Source organism: Mustela erminea, chromosome 3 (assembly GCF_009829155.1).
Source record: "Mustela erminea isolate mMusErm1 chromosome 3, mMusErm1.Pri, whole genome shotgun sequence".
In the NCBI taxonomy this organism is placed as follows: domain Eukaryota; kingdom Metazoa; phylum Chordata; class Mammalia; order Carnivora; family Mustelidae; genus Mustela; species Mustela erminea.
Window position 1 is genome coordinate 79,354,124 of NC_045616.1, and position 18,832 is coordinate 79,372,955.

General features: G+C 36.2%; 1 protein-coding gene across 8 annotated transcripts in view; it reads left to right on the forward strand.

Moving 5' to 3' along the window:
- The window catches only part of SLC38A9 (solute carrier family 38 member 9), an 80,189-nt gene that overhangs the window by 56,431 nt on the left and 4,926 nt on the right, over window positions 1-18,832 (forward strand). For 7 of the 8 annotated variants that reach the window (XM_032336220.1, XM_032336218.1, XM_032336217.1 and 4 more), the window contains 3 exons: window positions 4,640-4,746; window positions 15,180-15,293; window positions 16,936-17,084. In XM_032336220.1, coding sequence (XP_032192111.1) covers window positions 4,640-4,746; window positions 15,180-15,293; window positions 16,936-17,084 — 370 coding nt within the window. Of the gene's footprint in view, window positions 1-4,639; window positions 4,747-15,179; window positions 15,294-16,935; window positions 17,144-18,832 lie in introns of all 8 variants that reach the window. The other variant, XR_004284004.1, reaches the window with a different exon arrangement.

Sequence of the window (18,832 nt, forward strand, 5' to 3'; positions counted from 1 at the left end):
CCAGAAAAAATAATTTTTAACCATATATGCTTTCGTAGTTTTATTAACTTTCCATTAGGAGCAGACTACGTTCTACCATGCACTCACTGATACTTAAAATGCCTGCAATTATAATGAAATTTCTGTTTTCATATTTTTTTACATGTAGCCTCTACCATTTTTCGTTTTCGCTTTTGAACTTTTTATTGAGACATAGCATACCTATATAAAAGTGCACAACTCTTAAGTATATAGTTTGATTATTTTTCACAAACAATGTACCAGATACCCAGAACAGACCAAAAACTAGCACTCCAGAAGTCCCTGTCATTATGCCTACCAGCTGCTATCTTCCTGCAAAGTTAACCACTGTTCTAACTTCTAACCCCAAAGGTTGGTTTTGTCTGTGTTTTGTTTTGTTTTTAAGTCATGTAAGAGAAATATAGAACATGCATTCTTTAGTATTTGGTTTCTTCCAATCAACATTAAATTGTGACATTGATCCATGTAGTTGTGTCTGTTTATAGTTCATTCTCATTGGTATTTCATTGTGTAACTATACCCATAATTTGTTTCTTTTACTGTCCAGGGGCATTTGTCTCCAGTCGTTTAGTATTATGTTTATTGTTGTACTCTATTCTTACACATATCTTAAGGTAAAAATATGACACCTTTCTCTTGAATATAAACCTCAGAATGGATTTGCAAGGTCAAAGGGTATGTGTATATTCTGCTTTGGTTGATATTTCCAAATTCCAAAATGGTCTTATACGTTAAATGGATGAAGTGCATATGAATTATATCTCACTGAAACTGTTGAAAAGAATCTCAGGTTTTTAAGAAAGTTACTCAAAAAGAGTTTTTATTGGTTAATTGGAAAAAGCTGGATATTTACTCATTCTAATTTGACAAGTTAGAAACAACACTGGTGAGTGGGCATCCTGTCTCATTTCGGATCTTGGAGGAAAAGCTTTCAGCTTTTCACTGTTGAGTTTGAGGTTTATTATGTTGATATACATTCCCTCCATACCCAGTTTGTTGAGAGTTTTTATCAAAAATGGATGTTGAAGTTTGTGAAATGCTTTTTCTACATCCATTCCCTTGCTTTATTAATGTGGTGTATCACATTGATTGATTTGTGGATGTTGGACTATCCTTGCATCCCTGAAATAAATCCTACTTAATCATGGTCTAGAATTAAGTTTGCTAATGTTTCGTTGAGGATTTTTGCGTTTATGCTCATTAGGGATATTGGCCTATATATTTCTTTTTTTGTAGTGTCCTTCTCTGAATTTAATACTTTTTTTTATAGTGTCCTTGTCTGAATTTAAGATCAAGGTAATATTGGTCTCATAAAGTGAGTTTGGAAGTGTTCCCTCCTCTTTTATTTTTTGGAAGAGTTTTAAAAGGATTATTATTAATTCACCTTCAAATGTTTGCTAGAAATCACCAATGAAAACATCTAGTCCTGCCTGGACTTTTCTTTATTGGGAGATTTTTTTTTTTATTTATTATTTATTTGACAGACAGAGATCACAAGTAGGCAGAGAGGCAGGCAGAGAGAGAGGAAGGGAAGCAGGCTCCCTGCTGAGCAGAGAGCCTTATGTGGGGCTCGATCCTAAGACCCCGGGATCCTGACCTGAGCCGAAGGCAGAGGCTTTAACCCACTGAGCTACCCAGGCGCCCCTATTGGGAGATTTTTATTACTGATTGAATTTCTTCACTAGAAATTGGTCTGTTTATATTTTCCATTTATGATTCAGTCTTGGTAGTTTGTATGTTTCTAGCAATGTATCTGTTTCTTCTAGGTTGTCCACTTTATTAGTGTATAAGTGTTTACAGTAATCTCTTATAATGGTATCAGTTGTGATGTCTCCTCTTTCATTTATAATTTTTTTATCTGAGTCCTCTCTCTTTTCTTATTTAATCTAGCTACTGATTTATCTATTTTGTTTATCTTTTCAAAAAGCCAACTTAGTTTTATTAATCTTTTCTATTATCTTTCTAGTCTCTATTTCTGCTCTCATCTTTGTTTCCTTTCTTCTACTTTAGGTTAATTTGTTCTTTATTTTTCTCATTATTACTTGAGGTTTAATGTTGTTTGGATTTTTTTTTTAAGATTTATTTATGTATTTTAGAGAGAGCAAGTGAGCGAGCATGTGCTCAAGCTAGGGAAGGGACAGAGGAAGAGGGAGAATCCTCAAGCAGACTCACTGAGTGCAGAGCCTGACCTGGGCTCAATACCAGAACCATGAAATCATGACCTGAACCAAAATTGATGTTTGGATGCTCAACCACCTCAGTCACCCAGGCATTTAGTTAGGTTGTTTATCTGAGATCTTTATTGTTTGTTAATGTGAATGTTTATCACTGTAAAATGACCTCTTAGAACTATTTTTGCTTCATCCTTTAAGTTTTGGTAAGTTGTATTTCCATTTTCATTTATCTCAACATCCTGATTTATCTTTTGATTCCATCTTTGGCTCATTGGTTGTTCAGTAACGTGTTACTTAATCTCCACATATTTGTGAATTTTTCCAGTTTTTTGGTTTTTGTTTTTTGGGTTTTTTTTTGGTAATTGATTTCTAGTTTCATACCATCATGGTTGGAAAAGATGCTTGGTATGATTTCAGTTCTCTTAAATTTGTTGAGACGTATTTTGTGGGCTAACATGTGACGTATCCTGGAGATGTTCCATGTGCACTTGAGAAATATGTGTATTCTGTTACTGGATGGAATGTTCTGTAAATGTCTATCAGGTACATCTGGTGTACTTCTGTCTGAGTGATCTATAATTGTTAAAAGTGGTATATTGAAGCCTTCTACTATTATTATATTGCTGTCTATTTCTCCCACCGGTTGGTTAAGCAGCTGCCTTCAGTCCAGATTATGATCCCAGTGTCCTGGGATCGAGCCCCACATTGGGCTTCCTACTCAGCAGGAATCCTGCTTCTCCTTCTCGAGCTCCCCTGTGCTTGTGTTCCCTCTCTCACTATCTCTCTGTCAAATAAATAAATAAAATCTTTTAAAAAATGAAATAAAAAAATTTTTTTTTAAACAGAAGTGGGAGTTGCCCCCACATTTTATTTTACTGCTCAGATGTTAAAAAGTTAAAAAATTACAGACAGAAAAGGGGAGAATTTCCCAGAGAAAAATTTATTTATTTATTTAGAAACAGTGTGTGTGCACGGGTAGGGAGGTGGGTGCAGTGGGAGGGGGAATACCGACAGAATCTTAAGCAGGTCCCATGCCTAGTGCAGAGCCCACCCCAGGGCTAAGTCTCACAACTCTGAGATCATGAGCTGAGCCGAAACCAGGAGTCAGACATCTAATTTACTGAGCCACCCAGGCACTCCAGAAAAATAGACTCTGAATTGCTTTTGCAAATAAAAATTTAGATAAAAGCTAACAGAACAACAAAATTTATGGAAAACTATAGTATTGATTTTAAAATTCTTACATCCTGATTTCTTTCAGAGCCAGTGCTTGATTCTTAGTTATTCTTATTTCCTTTCCTAAATCTATGGCAAAAAGTCAGTGGACTTTGTTTTCTTGTTTGTATTTTTTATACTAAGGAATCCCCGGAGACAGGTTGTTCTTCACTTTTGCCACCCACTTTGCCTAGATACAGCACTGTTTTCATGTAAACTCTTGGTCTTATTCTACATAAAAACAGTTTTTCATTTTTGTGTTAGCAAACCTCAAAGACAGAAATTGCCAGTACTTTTGAAATATTTATTATTTTATTCTTATTTCATATTAACTTTGAATTTACTCTAGAAAATTTAGAGAATATAGATAAGTGATTAACTTAAAATAAATCCCACTAGCCAGATAACCACTATTTAAACTTTTTGTGGTTATCCCTCCAGTCTTTTTTCTTAGCATTCATACATATATATACCCCCAAACTTTTTAAAATAAATGTAAAAATCATACTCTACATGCTATTTGAGTCATAAACATTTGCCATAGCATAAAATCTTTCTCTAGAACTTAATTCTTAATGTACTGTATACCACAGAGCAACTATATCATAGTTTAACCATTCCCCTCTGTGTAGATGTTTGTTATTTTGAGTATTTTTAAGCAGTGCTTTTTTTCTTTTCTTTTCTTTTCTTTTTTAAGATCTTACTTATTTATTTACAGAGAGAGATGCAACCAGAGAGGAAACACAAACAGGGGGAATGGGAGAGGGAGAAGCAGGCTTCCTGCTGAGCAGAGAGCCCAGTAAGCAGTGCTTCTTAGATTAGCCTTTGAAAAATGTTAAATGACCAATTCTCCCTTTTCTGATTCCTTTTCTAAAGGTGTTTTTCTGGCAAATTCAAGTATTAGAAGAGGGAGACCTTCAGAGTTCTAAGTTTCAATCCTGCTGTGCCTGCCACACACTAGTTGTGTGACCTCAAACAGCAATAACCGATGTGAAGTACCCTCACAGAGTAGTCATTTCTTGATTGCTTTTCTTTCCCTTTTCAAGTATTTTGCTCAAGTATAATACTAGCCTTGAGGAACTTTGTGAAGACATTTTAATATTCTTATTCCCTGGATAAAGCAGGGACAACTAATTTTTGGCACTCAACTTTTGGCTACTAACATTCTTTTTCTAGCTGTCAGTTTAATGTTTTGTGTTTTTTTTTTTTTCACTCTCTTTTTCTCCTAGAGATAAGATTTCAGTTTCCACAGCTGACTGGAGTGCTTACCCTTGCTTTCTTTATTCATAATTGTATTATTACACTCTTGAAGAACAACAAGAATCAAGAAAACAATGTGAGTAATTGTCAGAGGAATTAAATTTTGTTATTGGATCTTAATTCTTAAATTTAAACCATGGAACAGTAGTCAGCAAACTTCTTCTGTAAAGATTTAGATAGTAAATATTTTAGGCCTGTGGGCCTTATGGTCTTTGTTGTAACTGCCTAACTCTGCCTCTGTGTCCTAAGTAACTGTATATCATACTTGAACAACTGGAGCGTGGCTATGTTTCAAGAAAACTTGATTTACAAAGACAGACAGTGGGCCAGATTTCATCATAGACTGTAGCTTGTCAACCCCTGCTGTAGAATAATCACTAAAAAAATGAAGAGGCATTGCTAATAGCCAACAGTGGTCATACAGTCTTCTTAAAATATCCAGGTTATCTAAAAGATTAAAAAAAGAAGAAGAAAAGAAACAAAGAATAGATGGGAAAACTGAAAACAAATAGCAAGATAATAGATTTAAACCCAATCATGTTGATAATAACTTTAAGTATAAATGGTCTAAATGCTCATTAAAAGATATCAGACTGATTAAAAAAAAAAAAACCTGACTACAGTTAACCCTTGAACAAAATGGTTTTTTGGGTTTTTTTTTAAAGAATGAACATTCTTTAAATGCACTATCTTGAAACATATACCAAGATAACCATATGCTAGGAAATTGAATAAATCTCAATAAATTTAAAAGGATTAAAATCATGCCAAGTATGTTCTTTGACCACAGTGAAGTGAATTTAAAAATCACTAACAAAGAAACTGGGAAAATTGACAAATACATGGACCTTATTTAATTAGCAGCCTCATATAATAAGCAATGTGTCAAAGAAGAAATCACAAGAAAAATTGGAAAATACTCTGAGATAACTAAAAATGAAGACACACCATAGCAAAACTTATGGGATGCAGCAAAAGCAGTGCTTGAAGGGAGATTTTATAGCTATAAATAACTACACTAGAAAAGAAGATCTCAAATCAATAGCCTAAACTTCTCCCTTACGACGCTAGAGAAAAAAGAGTGAACTGAACCTAAAGCAGTCAGAAGTGAACTGAACCTAAAGCAGTCAGAAGTTAAGTTAGCAGTCACCAGTTACTTGTGGCCTTGTCTGCAGATTTTGAAATCAGTTTGATGGCTTCTAACCATGTAAATGAAAATCATGGTGAAGCTCTAATAGAGCTATGTACAATTGTTACTGAAATACAAAGGAAAAAGGGTTCACTGAGCCTGGGGGTTCTGAGAAGACTTCAAGTAATGTTTGGTAGAGCCGTTATGAAGGCAAAAATCCTTCTAAGGAGTAGGAAGTTAGCTCTCAAATTAGGCCAAGAATATAAATCAAATTCTAACATTTTCATGTTTACTCTTAGATGTTAACATATCTGGCATATTACCTGTGAATGGGGTTAGAATTCAGTTAATCTGGGTTTTCCAAACCTGGTGACCTTTTCATAGCATTATTTTATACCTGTCTCTCAGGGTTTTAATCACAATTAAACATTATAAAATAAGAAAAATATTTAACATGCTGTGGTGTATAGTAACAGCTAGAAATTTTTTGTTTCTATATCCCTCTTACCTTCTTTCCTTACCTTTAGACTGTGGATCTGTCACCTAACAGGAGAAAATATTTTCCCCTTCAGATTCTTCCAGTGCCTTAAAACTTGTTTTATAATGAGAATGTTATCAATTCTTCTCCAAGATTTCTTCCTATAATGCTAAAGTAGATCCCCAGAAAAATACATAATGAATCATGTCAATTCTTTCTTACCTTTTTTCTCATAAGTGTACTAGATTTTAATTTAATTTTTCAATTTTTTTTTATAGATTTTATTTATTTGAGAGAGAGAACAAGAGCAGGGTCAGGTACAGAGGCAGACAGAAAAGCTGGCAGAAATGCTTGGTGGAGAAGCAGGCTCCCACTGAGCAGGGAGCCCTAGGACAAGACAGGGGGCTTGATCTCAGGACCTTGAGATCATGACCTGAGCTGAAGCCAGACGCTTAACAGACTGAGCCATTCAGGTGCCACTATATTTAGTTTTTATCTTGGAAATATTTAGTTTTATTATACTTATACTTTTGTCAAAAAACAGTTTTAAAATCTTCTGAGGGAATAGGAAGAAAGTCTTGTTTATCCTAACTAAGCATTTGGAACTTGGCAATGTAAGGGAAAAATGAACATACACTTTTAAAACTCTGTACTTTTAAATCTCTTCCTCCTCGGGGACCCTGGGTAGCTCACTGGCTTAAGCCTCTGCCTTCGGCTCAGGTCATGATCTCAGAGTCCTGAGATCGAGCCCCACATCGGGCTCTCTGCTCGGCAGGGAGCCTGCTTCCCTCTCTCTCTCTCTCTCTCTCTGCCTGCCTCTCTGCCTACTTGTGATCTCTGTCAAATAAATAAATAAAATCTTTAAAAAAAAAAATCTCTTCCTCCTCCTTCGCAAATTCCCTGACTCATTGTCACTTGAACAAAGCTACCTACTCCAAGTTTTAGGAAATTTAGAAAGCTATGTGGGAGATACCTGTTTCATCTTCACAGGAAATAATGTAAATCTCATTAATGTATTCCATGGTGTCATCTAAGTATCCTGTCCACACTAATCAATTCTTTTCTTAGGCCAACTTAGACCAAGTAATGTATTGGATCATTCTATCCATAAGGCTCTGCTTCTTAGACTTTACCACTAAAGTCTCCTAACAACAGAGAATGCCTCGTATATCTGGGAATCTGCAGGTGAAGAGCACAGTTTCATTAAAGTCTCATATTTCACCTTAAACATGCATGCACATTTTTACTGTACTCTAAATTAGTTTTGTCTTAGTAGAAAAGTCTTAATGAGTTAAATAACAGGCAAACCTCACTTTACACAGTTCCTACATGCATGACTTTCAGTTACTGTGGTTTAATTAAATTACCTCAGTCCCCTGAACACTGTGGCTCAAATTCCAGTTACCACAGGATTTGAAATTTGAGTACTGACATGAAATAATAGCTACCAGCCCTTCAATTCACAAATCACCACATAAGTAACAGACCTATATCATGGTCTGTTACCAATCACATCACTTCTTTCAAAGTTGTTATTGATTGGTCACTACACATCTGTCATTCACTTTACACAGAGACTGCCAAGCGCATAGTTGAGTCATCTCCTTCTTACCCGATGGTAAATCCACATAATATTTTACAAAAATGGAAAATCAAGAGAGAAAATTGACAAAGGTGAAAGTGCAATAATGAAATAAAAAGTGAAAACGCTGGAAATGAAATTTGAATGAAACATGAATGGAATCATAAAAGAAACCCACTTGTGGAAATGTAGGCGTTCAAGAGACATTCAGTGTGTAGCCAGAGGAACCTGGGGACCTGGGGAAAGTAAACTTAACCAACATGAATGAGGAAAGTGGTTGTGATAAGAAGAATGAAGTTGTCCCCCAGGAAGTAGCATTGTCAGAAAACTTCACATTGAGAGAATTCTGAGAGATACTTCACAACTTTGAAGGCACAATGGATGAAATGATGGAAGCTGATACAAACTTAGAAGAAAGGAATATGACAGGTCACTACAGCATGGAAAAGATGCTTGCTCTATATTGTAATTATACCATGAGAAGGAGGAAACAATTCGAAGTGCTCTTGGTAAATTTTTACAGATATTTAAAAAAAACAAGCCAGTTTAATTCTTGATGTTTTTGATGTTTTAAAATAGTGTATTAGGGCTCTTGGATGGCTCAGTCAGTTAAAGTGTCTGCCTTCAGCTCAAGTCATGATCACAGGGTCCTGAGACTGAGTCCCACATCGGCTCCCTGCTCAGCAGGGGGATCTATTTCTCCCTCTCCCTCTTACCCTTCCCCTAGCTCGTGCTCTTGCTTGATCTTTCAAATGAATAAATAAAAAATCTTTTAAAAAAATAAAATAATATATTAAATAAATAGTCCTTTTGCTTTTTTTTATTTCCTATAGTGAAGGTTTTTATTTTTTATTTTATTTTTTAAAGATTTTATCTATTTATTTGACAGACAGAGATCACAAGTAGGCAGAGAGGCAGGCAGAGAGAGAGGGGAGGAGGAAGCAGGCTCCCTGCTGAGCAGAGAGCCTGATATAGGGCTCGATCCCAGGACCCTGGGATCACGACCCAAGCCAAAAGCAGAGGCTTTAACCCACCGAGCCACCCGGGCGCCCCAATATACAGTGAAGGTTTTTAATGTTTCAACAAAAATTGTTAAATCATGGAACAATTGATTTTTTTCTCATGGATTATTATTATCACATCACACATTTTTTTAACAACTGATAATATATTGAAATAGTTGGTATAAGTATCTACAGTAGTGACTTCAACCATTACTGATGGAAGTAATCTGTTTAATAACCTCTGAAGGACGGTACAAATTAATGAATTGCTTGTGGATCCTTGTCTAGAACTGACTTTGGAAAATCTTAGGAATCTTAGTAGCTTCAGCCCAAGGAGTTTTCTCATAGTGATTCTCAGAATCTTGGTGGGCATCCAAACTCTTTCTTTTACTTTGATATTCTTTTCCTTTTTGCCTCCGATCAAGTCAGCATAGATTCTCCAAGGCATATGTACATTCAGTGGATCCCTACATCAGGTTTTATGGGAGTCTTTCTGATATCTGTAAGCCATGGCTGCAGTGCACAGCTTTCCGACCAGCTTGTTCCTGGGCGAGAGCAAACAGCAGTGAGGCAGGAGCAGGTGGACCTCAGCTGTGCTACACCTGGCCCCACATCTTCCTCAAAGAGGTGTCCAGGCAGTTTTAGTGTCATACTGCTATTAAAAAAGAGGACGGCCTCTATTTGTGCTTCCTAAAACTGCAAAGTAGAATCACTTTTCTGGAAAATTACACCAGTGTATCTGGAGATATGCATTCCTCCATGGGAGAGGCTCAGGACTGCATGGAAATAGAGACATTTAAGTTCATGGTCTCCCGAGGATTGCAGGAAGATTCTCTGCCTTTCTTACTAGAACACTCAATGGGCCTTGAAATCTGTTTTTTATATGGAAATAGTGTAAAATGGGTTCCTGTTTCTACTCCCTTTTAGAACTAGCACTTTGTAGAATTAGTATGTTAGCTTCAGCTGATAAAATTTGACTCAACTTTTGTCTTTTGTGGGATATTTTTTTAAAAGAAGCTTAAAAGTTTAAATGGATGATGGTTTCTTATTGTCTTAATTGATACTAGGGTATGAGGTATAGTCTAGCTTTCAAAACAATCAGACTTTGGGGCACCTGAGTGGCTCAGTGGGTTAAAGCCTCTGCCTTCGGTTTGGGTCATGGTCCCAGGGTCCTGGGATCTGGGATGGAACCCCGCCATAGGGCTCTCTGCTCGACAGGGAGCCTGCTTCTACCCCCCACCGTCCCCTCCCCCCCACCCCTGCACCTGCCTCTCTGCCTACTTGTGGTCTCTTTCTGTCAAATAAATAAATAAAATCTTAGAAAAAAAATTATGTTAACTTCTTAAAATATTAGTAACTACTAATGATAAAGCTAACATTCTGTAATGTAAAGCTAACACTTTGTGCCAACAAAATTCTAAACACTTTAAATACACGCAAATACATACTCTTTATGATTGCACTGAAATTGGCTAGATATTTGCATAAATTAAGCTAAGTGGGGAGCTGAGAAAAAAATTCTGAGAAAAAAATATTCTGAGAAAAAAAATTGTCATTTGGTTTATTTAATGATTATACTTTTCAGCCGGTTTCAGTAAATAATTTTACTCATAGAAGTTCTGTTAATATATATTTTCTTGAGATTTAAGTCAGAAAATATGAAGCTGGAATGCTTGGGCGGCTCAGTTGGTTAAATGTCTGCCTTTAGCTCAGATCATGATCGGCAGGTCCTGAGATCTAGTTCCATGTTGGATTCCTTGCTCACCTGGGAGAGTGCTTCTCCTTTTGCCTGCCACTAGCTCTCTCTCTCTCTCTCTGACAAATATATAAGTTAAAAAAAATTTTTTTTAAATGTGAAACTTGTCAGGGACTCTGAATTGTTAATGTTGTGTTAGTCATTCAGAGCCAGTAAACAAAGGCTTAAAAGTGCAGAAGACAAAAGAATAAAAAGGCCTCATTTGCTTCTGTATAAACGACGGTAGGACTTGGATCTAAAGACATTTGTGAAGGAGGAAAATAATGTGGCTTCTAAACAGGTATAATGATCAGATTTTTTAGCTTTGTTAAGTTCAGCTTAATTTCATGGTGGTTTTTTTTTTCACTAAACAGTTTTTTTCATGTGTCACAAAATGGGATATAATTTCTATTCCTTAGTAAGGCATACCTTACCAAAAGAAAAAAAATGTTGTAGAGTTGAAGATCATCCAACTCATTCTTTATCATCAGATATATAGTCTCTATAACCATGTTGGAAATGATCCTTGATATGTGGACTAACCTCTTGGAATTTTCTCATCATGTTTGAATTAGAACCTATACAGTGCTTTTTTTGTTTTGTTTCGCCTGTCTTTATCTAGTTTCACACCGTGCTAGTTCTTTAAAAACTATTTGCAGTTCCTTATATCTCAATTTGTTACTTACTTTTTGCTTCTTCATATGAATCTGTGTAGTTTATTTAACTATACATCATTAGAAGTTTTATGTAAATGTCTAAGGTAGGTCTGTGTGATCAGTTTCTGTCATTTTTGTTAGTAAATGCTCTACTGCATAGTATTTTCACTATGAATGGTATGTGGAACAAATTATAAACCATATTCGAGAAGCAGAATGTGCTTTCAGCACCACTTGTGCCCCCTGGTAAAGCTAGTCCTCATTCTGAGGTGGCATTTTTCCCATCACCCTGCTCGCGGTTGCTTATTCATAAGGCAGAGTAGATTACCTAACCTAATATATAGGATTCATATTGTCACTTGTGCCTCTTTTTAAGTATATTTTTACTTTGAGACTCATCTAAAAGATGGCTTTTTTTCTCCCTTTTCCATTAAGTGGACTATTAAGAGGCTAAATCTCCAGGCATAGTACAGTGATAGCTTGTGCTCAAGCCAGAGAATAGCAAAACCCACATGTGTTCATGGTATTCGTAGGTGGCACGTTTCCCAGGAACATGCTAAACCTCAGCTGCTTTCATATTAAAACATCTTTTCTGTTCATTAGAGTAGTTTCAGATGAAAACAGATATGCAACTCTTGACCTAGTTGCATTGAATGTACATTTAGACTACTACAAAACAGAACTTTTCTTTTTTCTTTTTTTTTTTTTTAAAGATTTTATTTATTTATTTGACAGACAGAGATCACAAGTAGGCAGAGAGGCAGGCAGAGAGTGAGAGAGGGAAGCAGGCTCCCTGCTGAGCAGAGAGCCTGATGCGGGACTCGATCCCAGGACCCCGAGATCATGACCTGAGCCGAAGGCAGCGGCTTAACCCACTGAGCCACCCAGGCGCCCCAGAACTTTTCTGAATTTAGTATTTCTCTTGCATCTGTGTGTGCACTCTGCTGTATCCTCTGTTACTTGTAACTTGTTACCTCTTTATCTTTGTTTTATTTTTTAAGATTTTATTTATTCATTTGAAAAGAGAGCATGTACACACAAGCAGGGGGAGTTGGAGAGGGAGAGGCAGGCTCTCTGCTGAACAGGGAGCCCAATGTGAGACTCCATCCCAGGACCCTGAGATCATGACATGAGCTGAAGGCACACACTTAACTGACTGAGCCACCCAGGTGCCCCATCTTTGTTTTCTTTATTATTGTTTATTAACTGTGACAAGATGCATTCGAGACTGATCATTTCTCCACTGTAATAGCTAAAGGGCATGCAATTTGGAGCCCTAACATCTTTATTTTGAACACTGACTTCACCAGCTACTTATAACCATGAACAAGTTTTATGACCTTGCTGTACTAGTTTATTCATTTATAAAATGAAGAAAATAAATGCACCTGCATTTAATGAGATTATACGTGTAAAGTGCTTAGTGCATAGCCTAGCACCTACCCAGTTTAATAACCGGCTACTAACTATAACCAGCATGGTTATTATTTTTTCTATGCATTTATTTACCAGTTTCCACCTCTGTTCCAGGTATTATTGGTATTGAGGATACAAAGATGAAAAAGACACAGCCCTTGCTCTCAAGGATCTCATAGTCTAGTCGTATGAACGAGCTTAGACATAGAAAAATTAAAATACCAACATGATACAAAAGCTATTAACCTTGGCTACTTTTTGGGTGTTGAGGGACAGTTTTTTTTCCGCTTGTGAGCTTTCATTCATGAACATAGATTAATAATAAAAACTAACAATAGCCACAGTACACTCTAGTAGATGTTGTATTTCAGGTATGAGTAAAGTGCTATCAGAACAGGAAAGCAGAAGGGAAAACTGACTTATTATCAGGAAGCCCTTCCACCTTAGCCTTCTCATCTTCATCAGACTTTCTCCCAAAGGCTACTAAGATACACGTCTTTACGGAAAGCCTGACCAGAATAATGGGTGATCAGGTGCTAGAGAGGCTAAAAACTGTCCGTGAAATGGTAGCTGTCCCACTTTATGTATAGCTGTCTCTGACACAGCTGTTTTGGACTCTCACGATTTTGCATTTTATGAGACTACCTGTTCTTGAGTTACATTGAGTAGGTTGAAAGTAGAATGACTTTTAAACATCATAATGAGAGACTATTACCCTTTGATATGAAAGGTAGAGTTGCCTTGTTCATTTCTGTTCATTCTCTACAAGACTGTGAAACAACCTTAGGAGTGACTGAAGTCTAGCCTGAAATGGGCCCTGGGCTTCAAGAACTGAAGAGGAAAGACTTGGGGCACCTGGATGGCTCAGCTGGTTAAGTGGCTGCTTTCAGCTTAGGCTATGATCCCAGGGTACTGGGATTGAACCCCACATCAGGCTCCCTGCTCAGTGGGGAGCCTGCTTCTCTGTCTCCACTCCCTGTCAAATAAATAAATAAAAATCTTAAAAAAAAAAAAAGAGTAAAGACTTGGAAAGCCCCTGAAGCTTTCTTCCTCAACCCTAAACAATTAGAAGCTCTCTGAGAATGCTAGAACCAACCTGCATAATCCCAAATTCCTGTGGCTTCTTCATAGATATATCCAGCATCTAATTCAGGGTCTGGAATCCCTGGTTTGTTTTCAAGCTGATTGTCTATTTAAACCTAACCTTAGGATCTCTCATAGCTTGTTACTTGCATTTTAAGTGAATTTATCAACATTCACGTTTATAACTTTCTATTCTTGCTTAGCCCATTTAAGAAGAGTTATCCAGAAAATCACAAATGCTCCCTAATGCCAAATGTCCACTTTCCTAATTGTGTTATCAAACTAAAGTAAAATTGTATATAATTTCTTTCTTATCTGTTTTCTTAACTTTCAAAATAATTTGTGTTTAAAATGAAAAATGAATAGGCTTATTGCCATAATTTAGTTGTGCTGATTGTTTGGCTGTAACTTAAGCGATGATGGAGACCAGATTTGTGAGCCCTGGGATATGTTGTTTGGATCTGACAGCTGGCTGCATATTAAGTATCTTGGAGCTTTTTCCTTTGCATGGGGGTAGGAGGTCAGGAGGGTGGGAACAACAGTGGAAGAAAGCAACCCACTTTATTTAATGTGCTGCATTTGTTTACTGATTCTAAGAATAACATTGTACAGCTGTTGTAACAGTTGCCTTTTGATTTCCTTTTGTTTACTGTTTAGGTTTATTAAGCTTGTTTGTGATACCTGCTTACTATCTGCCCTTCAACTAGCTTTTCTTCTTTATTAAATGTTTTAATACTGTACCAGTTTCTTTCAGCCCAGGCATGCTTTGATGGTTTAACAAAGTCAATTTACTACAAGAAAAACTTTTTTAATTGTGTAGGTCATACTGAAGGTGGCTTGTTTTTGCTTTCTTGTCCCTTAGCTTTATTATTTGTAATCAAATGTTTTGTAATGTGGCAAATAAATTACCTTAGAGGGGCGCCTGGGTGGCACAGTGGGTTAATGCCTCTGCCTTCAGCTCAGGTCATAGTCTTAGGGTCCTGGGATCGAGCCCCACATCTGGCTCTCTGCTCGGCGGGGAGCCTGCTTCCCCCTCTTTCTCTGCCTGCCTCTCTGCCTACTTGTGATCTCTGTCAAATAAATAAATAAAATCTTTATTTTAAAATAAAAAATAAATTACCTTAGAAATTAGTCATAATTTTTGGTTAAGCCACCATTTATGTTAATTTACTAAAATCTATCAATAGATAGGGTAGCTTAATCTATATGCTCCAAAACAGTACAAAAAAAATTTTTTTCAGACTAATTGTGAAGTATGTGGATTTTGTTTTATCTAATTTCTGTGAACAGATTGGATACCTCGAAGGCATATACATAAAAACACACAGCCAAAAGATAAATCTTGAATTTTGGTCAGTTTTCTTTTTCCTGCAGACTTAACTGCAGGTTTATTCCATGTTATGGGAATTTTGTTCTCTTTTTACAGGTGAGGGACTTGTCCATTGCTTATATGCTGGTGACATTAACTTACCTCTATATTGGGGTCCTGGTTTTTGCTTCATTTCCTTCACCGCCATTAACCAAGGATTGCATAGAGCAGGTAAGGCCCTAGGTGTACCCTCTTTGTGATTTTTATACTTTCCTATCTGCAGAGCAGGCGGGGTGATACAGTAGCAAGTTTCAATACCAGACAGACCAGGGTTTGAATACCTTCTCTGCATATGAATACCTAATCTGCATATGAGATTTTAGGCACCTTCCGCATCCTTTCTAAACTTCAGTTTCCTATTCCGTTAAGTAGTATAATACACACACCATAGATTTTTTTTAAAGAGATTCTTAAGACGGTATACTGCATGCTGGACCCTTGTGGTACTCGGAATAGGTAATTACTATTATGATATACATAGTATTTCTCTTTGTTTGGAAAACAGTTACTGATGCTATTCATGATTTATAAAACCTCTGCTGGGAATACATGCAACCTCCTTATTTTCCAAAGCCCAGATCTGGAAATGTCCTGGGTAATCTGGTGTCTTCACTTATCAGTCCCCAATGATAGGTCTGACACTCATTTTTGTACAGCATGGTGGGCAGTAAAACAAAGGTTTGGCTGTTAAAAAGAAAGGAAGAGATGGAAAGACTAGAAGAAAAGATTTTATCAAAAAAGTTGCCATAAGTAATACTTTCTTTGATTTGACCCATTATAAACTTAGGAACAGTGTAGTTTCTAATTTAATGTGACTGACAAATTTCTCACAAAAATAGCATTTTACAGATGAATTTCTTTCTAGCCAGAAGAAATTCTTCTAATAAGAGTATAATGGAATATACAGTGTGATTTATTATGGATGAGTTAAGAGTTATTTCCGCATAGTAGTGTTAATAATGTTCTCATCTTTATAAGAGAAATGTTTGAATTATTACTGTTATGATAGCTTGAAATGTTCTTCTCTTGATTTCCATGATTCCAGAAGTTCTTTGGCAGCCAAATGTTCGCTGAAAATTCCCCTGATGTGAACAATCCTGTATAAAGCCCACTCTCTTGGGAATACGAATATCTATGGTATTCGTATGTGAAAGGAAACAAAAAGTTCTGAGTAATAAACTTTCTTTTTAGATGCCAAACTAAGATGGAGAAAATCATGAAAGGAAATAGAAATAAATCCTTTCTTTTTAGTTATAGGCTATAGATAATGATAGTAGGTGATATGTATACTCTCACATTCTATAAACTTTACTTTGGAAGTGCTATGATGTTTCAGGGAAGGAAAAGCAAGAGAACTAGTGAGGATCAAATAGCATTGAATTAATTCATAATTAATATGCAATTCATATTTATATGAATTAATACAATTCATAATTAATATTAATAAATAGACATTTAAATCTACTAAAACAGATTTATGCTTGTACCTTACAGAACATTGCTTCTGTGGCTTTGTGAAGGGCAAGGTTTTCTTTGTTGTTTTAATGTCAGATCAATTGCAGACTGATACTTTTGTAAAATAAAATAATAATGTGGCAATGTCAAATTTCTATAAAAATTTCTAAACACTTCAATTTTTGTACTTAGTTTACTGAAAAATAATAGTTCACATAGAGTTTGTGGATGAGCGCTGGTCCACAAACCAAAACTTGAGTGGCACCTGTGTTCTAAGTAAGCAAAAGACATTCAGTTTTATAAATTTATATGTACTAAGTTGATTTTTAACATCACTTCATTATCTTTCTTGGATTAGAATTTTTTAGACAACTTCCCTAGCAGTGACATCCTGTCCTTCATTGCAAGGATATTCCTGCTGTTCCAGATGATGACTGTATACCCACTCCTAGGCTATTTGGCTCGTGTTCAACTATTGGGCCATGTCTTCGGTGACGTTTATCCTAGGTAAGGGCTCTTCTCTTGACCAGCAAGATGTGCCAAACAACAAATGACTGTGCAAACAGGTCAGTTTAAAATGAGACCGATCCTTTTGCTATAAAAATTTGCCTAATCAAAATGGTTACTAAGAATAGATCACAGGTGTTCTTTTCCCTGAAGAGCTATAAAATTAGAAGCCACTTCCTTGTCCAGAATGATTTTAAGTTTGTTTCTTCTAGCATAGTTATGTCAGCTCTGATATCAACTATATTTATCTTATGATTTATTTGCCAGTAATCTACACATTGCCAAGACGTTAAGAGTACCTAGTACCTATATTAGCAATGTATGGCTAATGAGAAGCAAGGCTTTTAATTATTGGTTATTGATATGTTCTTGTATATTTATTAACATTCTTGCATTTTTTCCAAAGTTGTAGTTGTTTAGAATTGAAGGTAACATATACAACAAGGTTAAATTCCTATTTGCTTCAATAATTAATTACTGCTATAATTTTTAATCTCTTACTGGTGATGGACCAGTTTTGAGTCCTTCTGAAAATCTGCTCAAAGCTGCTCACTCTCATCCAGGAGAAATTTCCATATACTGCTTCAGGGTTTCCCTGGAACTTCATTTTGGATTCCTGGTTAATTCCTGCTCTAACATGAAGTTTTAATAGAGATTCACCCTAGTAAAAAATACCCAGTCCTAACCTATTTTACTTGAAATAAATGATTTTTTTAAAAGATTTTATTTATTTATTTGTCAGAGAAAGAGAGATCACAAGTAGGCAGAGACAGACAGAGAGAGAGGGGATGCAGGCACCCTGCTGAGCAGAGAGCCCGACGCGGGACTCAGTCCCAGAACCCCGAGACCATGACCTGAACCGAAGGCAGAGGCTTAACCCACTGATCCACCCAGGCGCCCTGAAATAAATGGTCTTAAATGAAGAAAGCTTTCAGATAAAAACTTTTTAAATTACATTTATGGTAACCAATTAAACAAGACAAGACGTCTTCATCAGTTCTTCTTTGAAGAGAATTGATGCACTCTGTTCCCTCATTAAGTAAATAATTAGTATAAATATGTTGGCTTAAAAACAAAAAACTTGTAAAAGCAAAAGTCAAGAGGTACTGCCTCTCTAACATTGACAGTAGCAACAGTTACAGTTGTAACATTGCTCATCTGGAAGCTTGGATTTTAGTACATACAAGACTCCTGTTGTGTATATTATGCCATGTGTTGTATTTACATTCACCAAAGTAAAATAAATACAGTGAAGTCATAGATTAAAAAAATACTAGGTAAATGCATTATTTATGTTTTCTGCCATTATTTTGCATAGTGGTGGCTATTAGGATGCTTTTTCTTCTTGGAAATGATCTGGAAGTTCCCTTTCGTGTTCACATTACATTTCTTTCTCTACCACCAACAACACACTATGATTTATCCTACAGTTACAAGTCTTCTACAGACTGCATATTTTGGAGCATACTTCTTTTGGGCTTGGCACCTGCTTTACATTCTTAAAGTTTATTGAAGACCCCCTGCACTTTAGCTTATCTGGGTTATGTTTATTAATATTTAACAATCAAATCAATCAAAACTGAGAATTTTAAAATATGAATTATTTTAAATGCAATAATAAAGCCATTAATTGTTTAAAAATAACATACTTTTAAAAAATAATTGTCTCCAGGGGCACCTGGGTGGCTCAGTGGGTTAAAGCCTCTGCCTTCGGCCCAGGTCACGATCTCAGGGTCCTGGGATCGAGC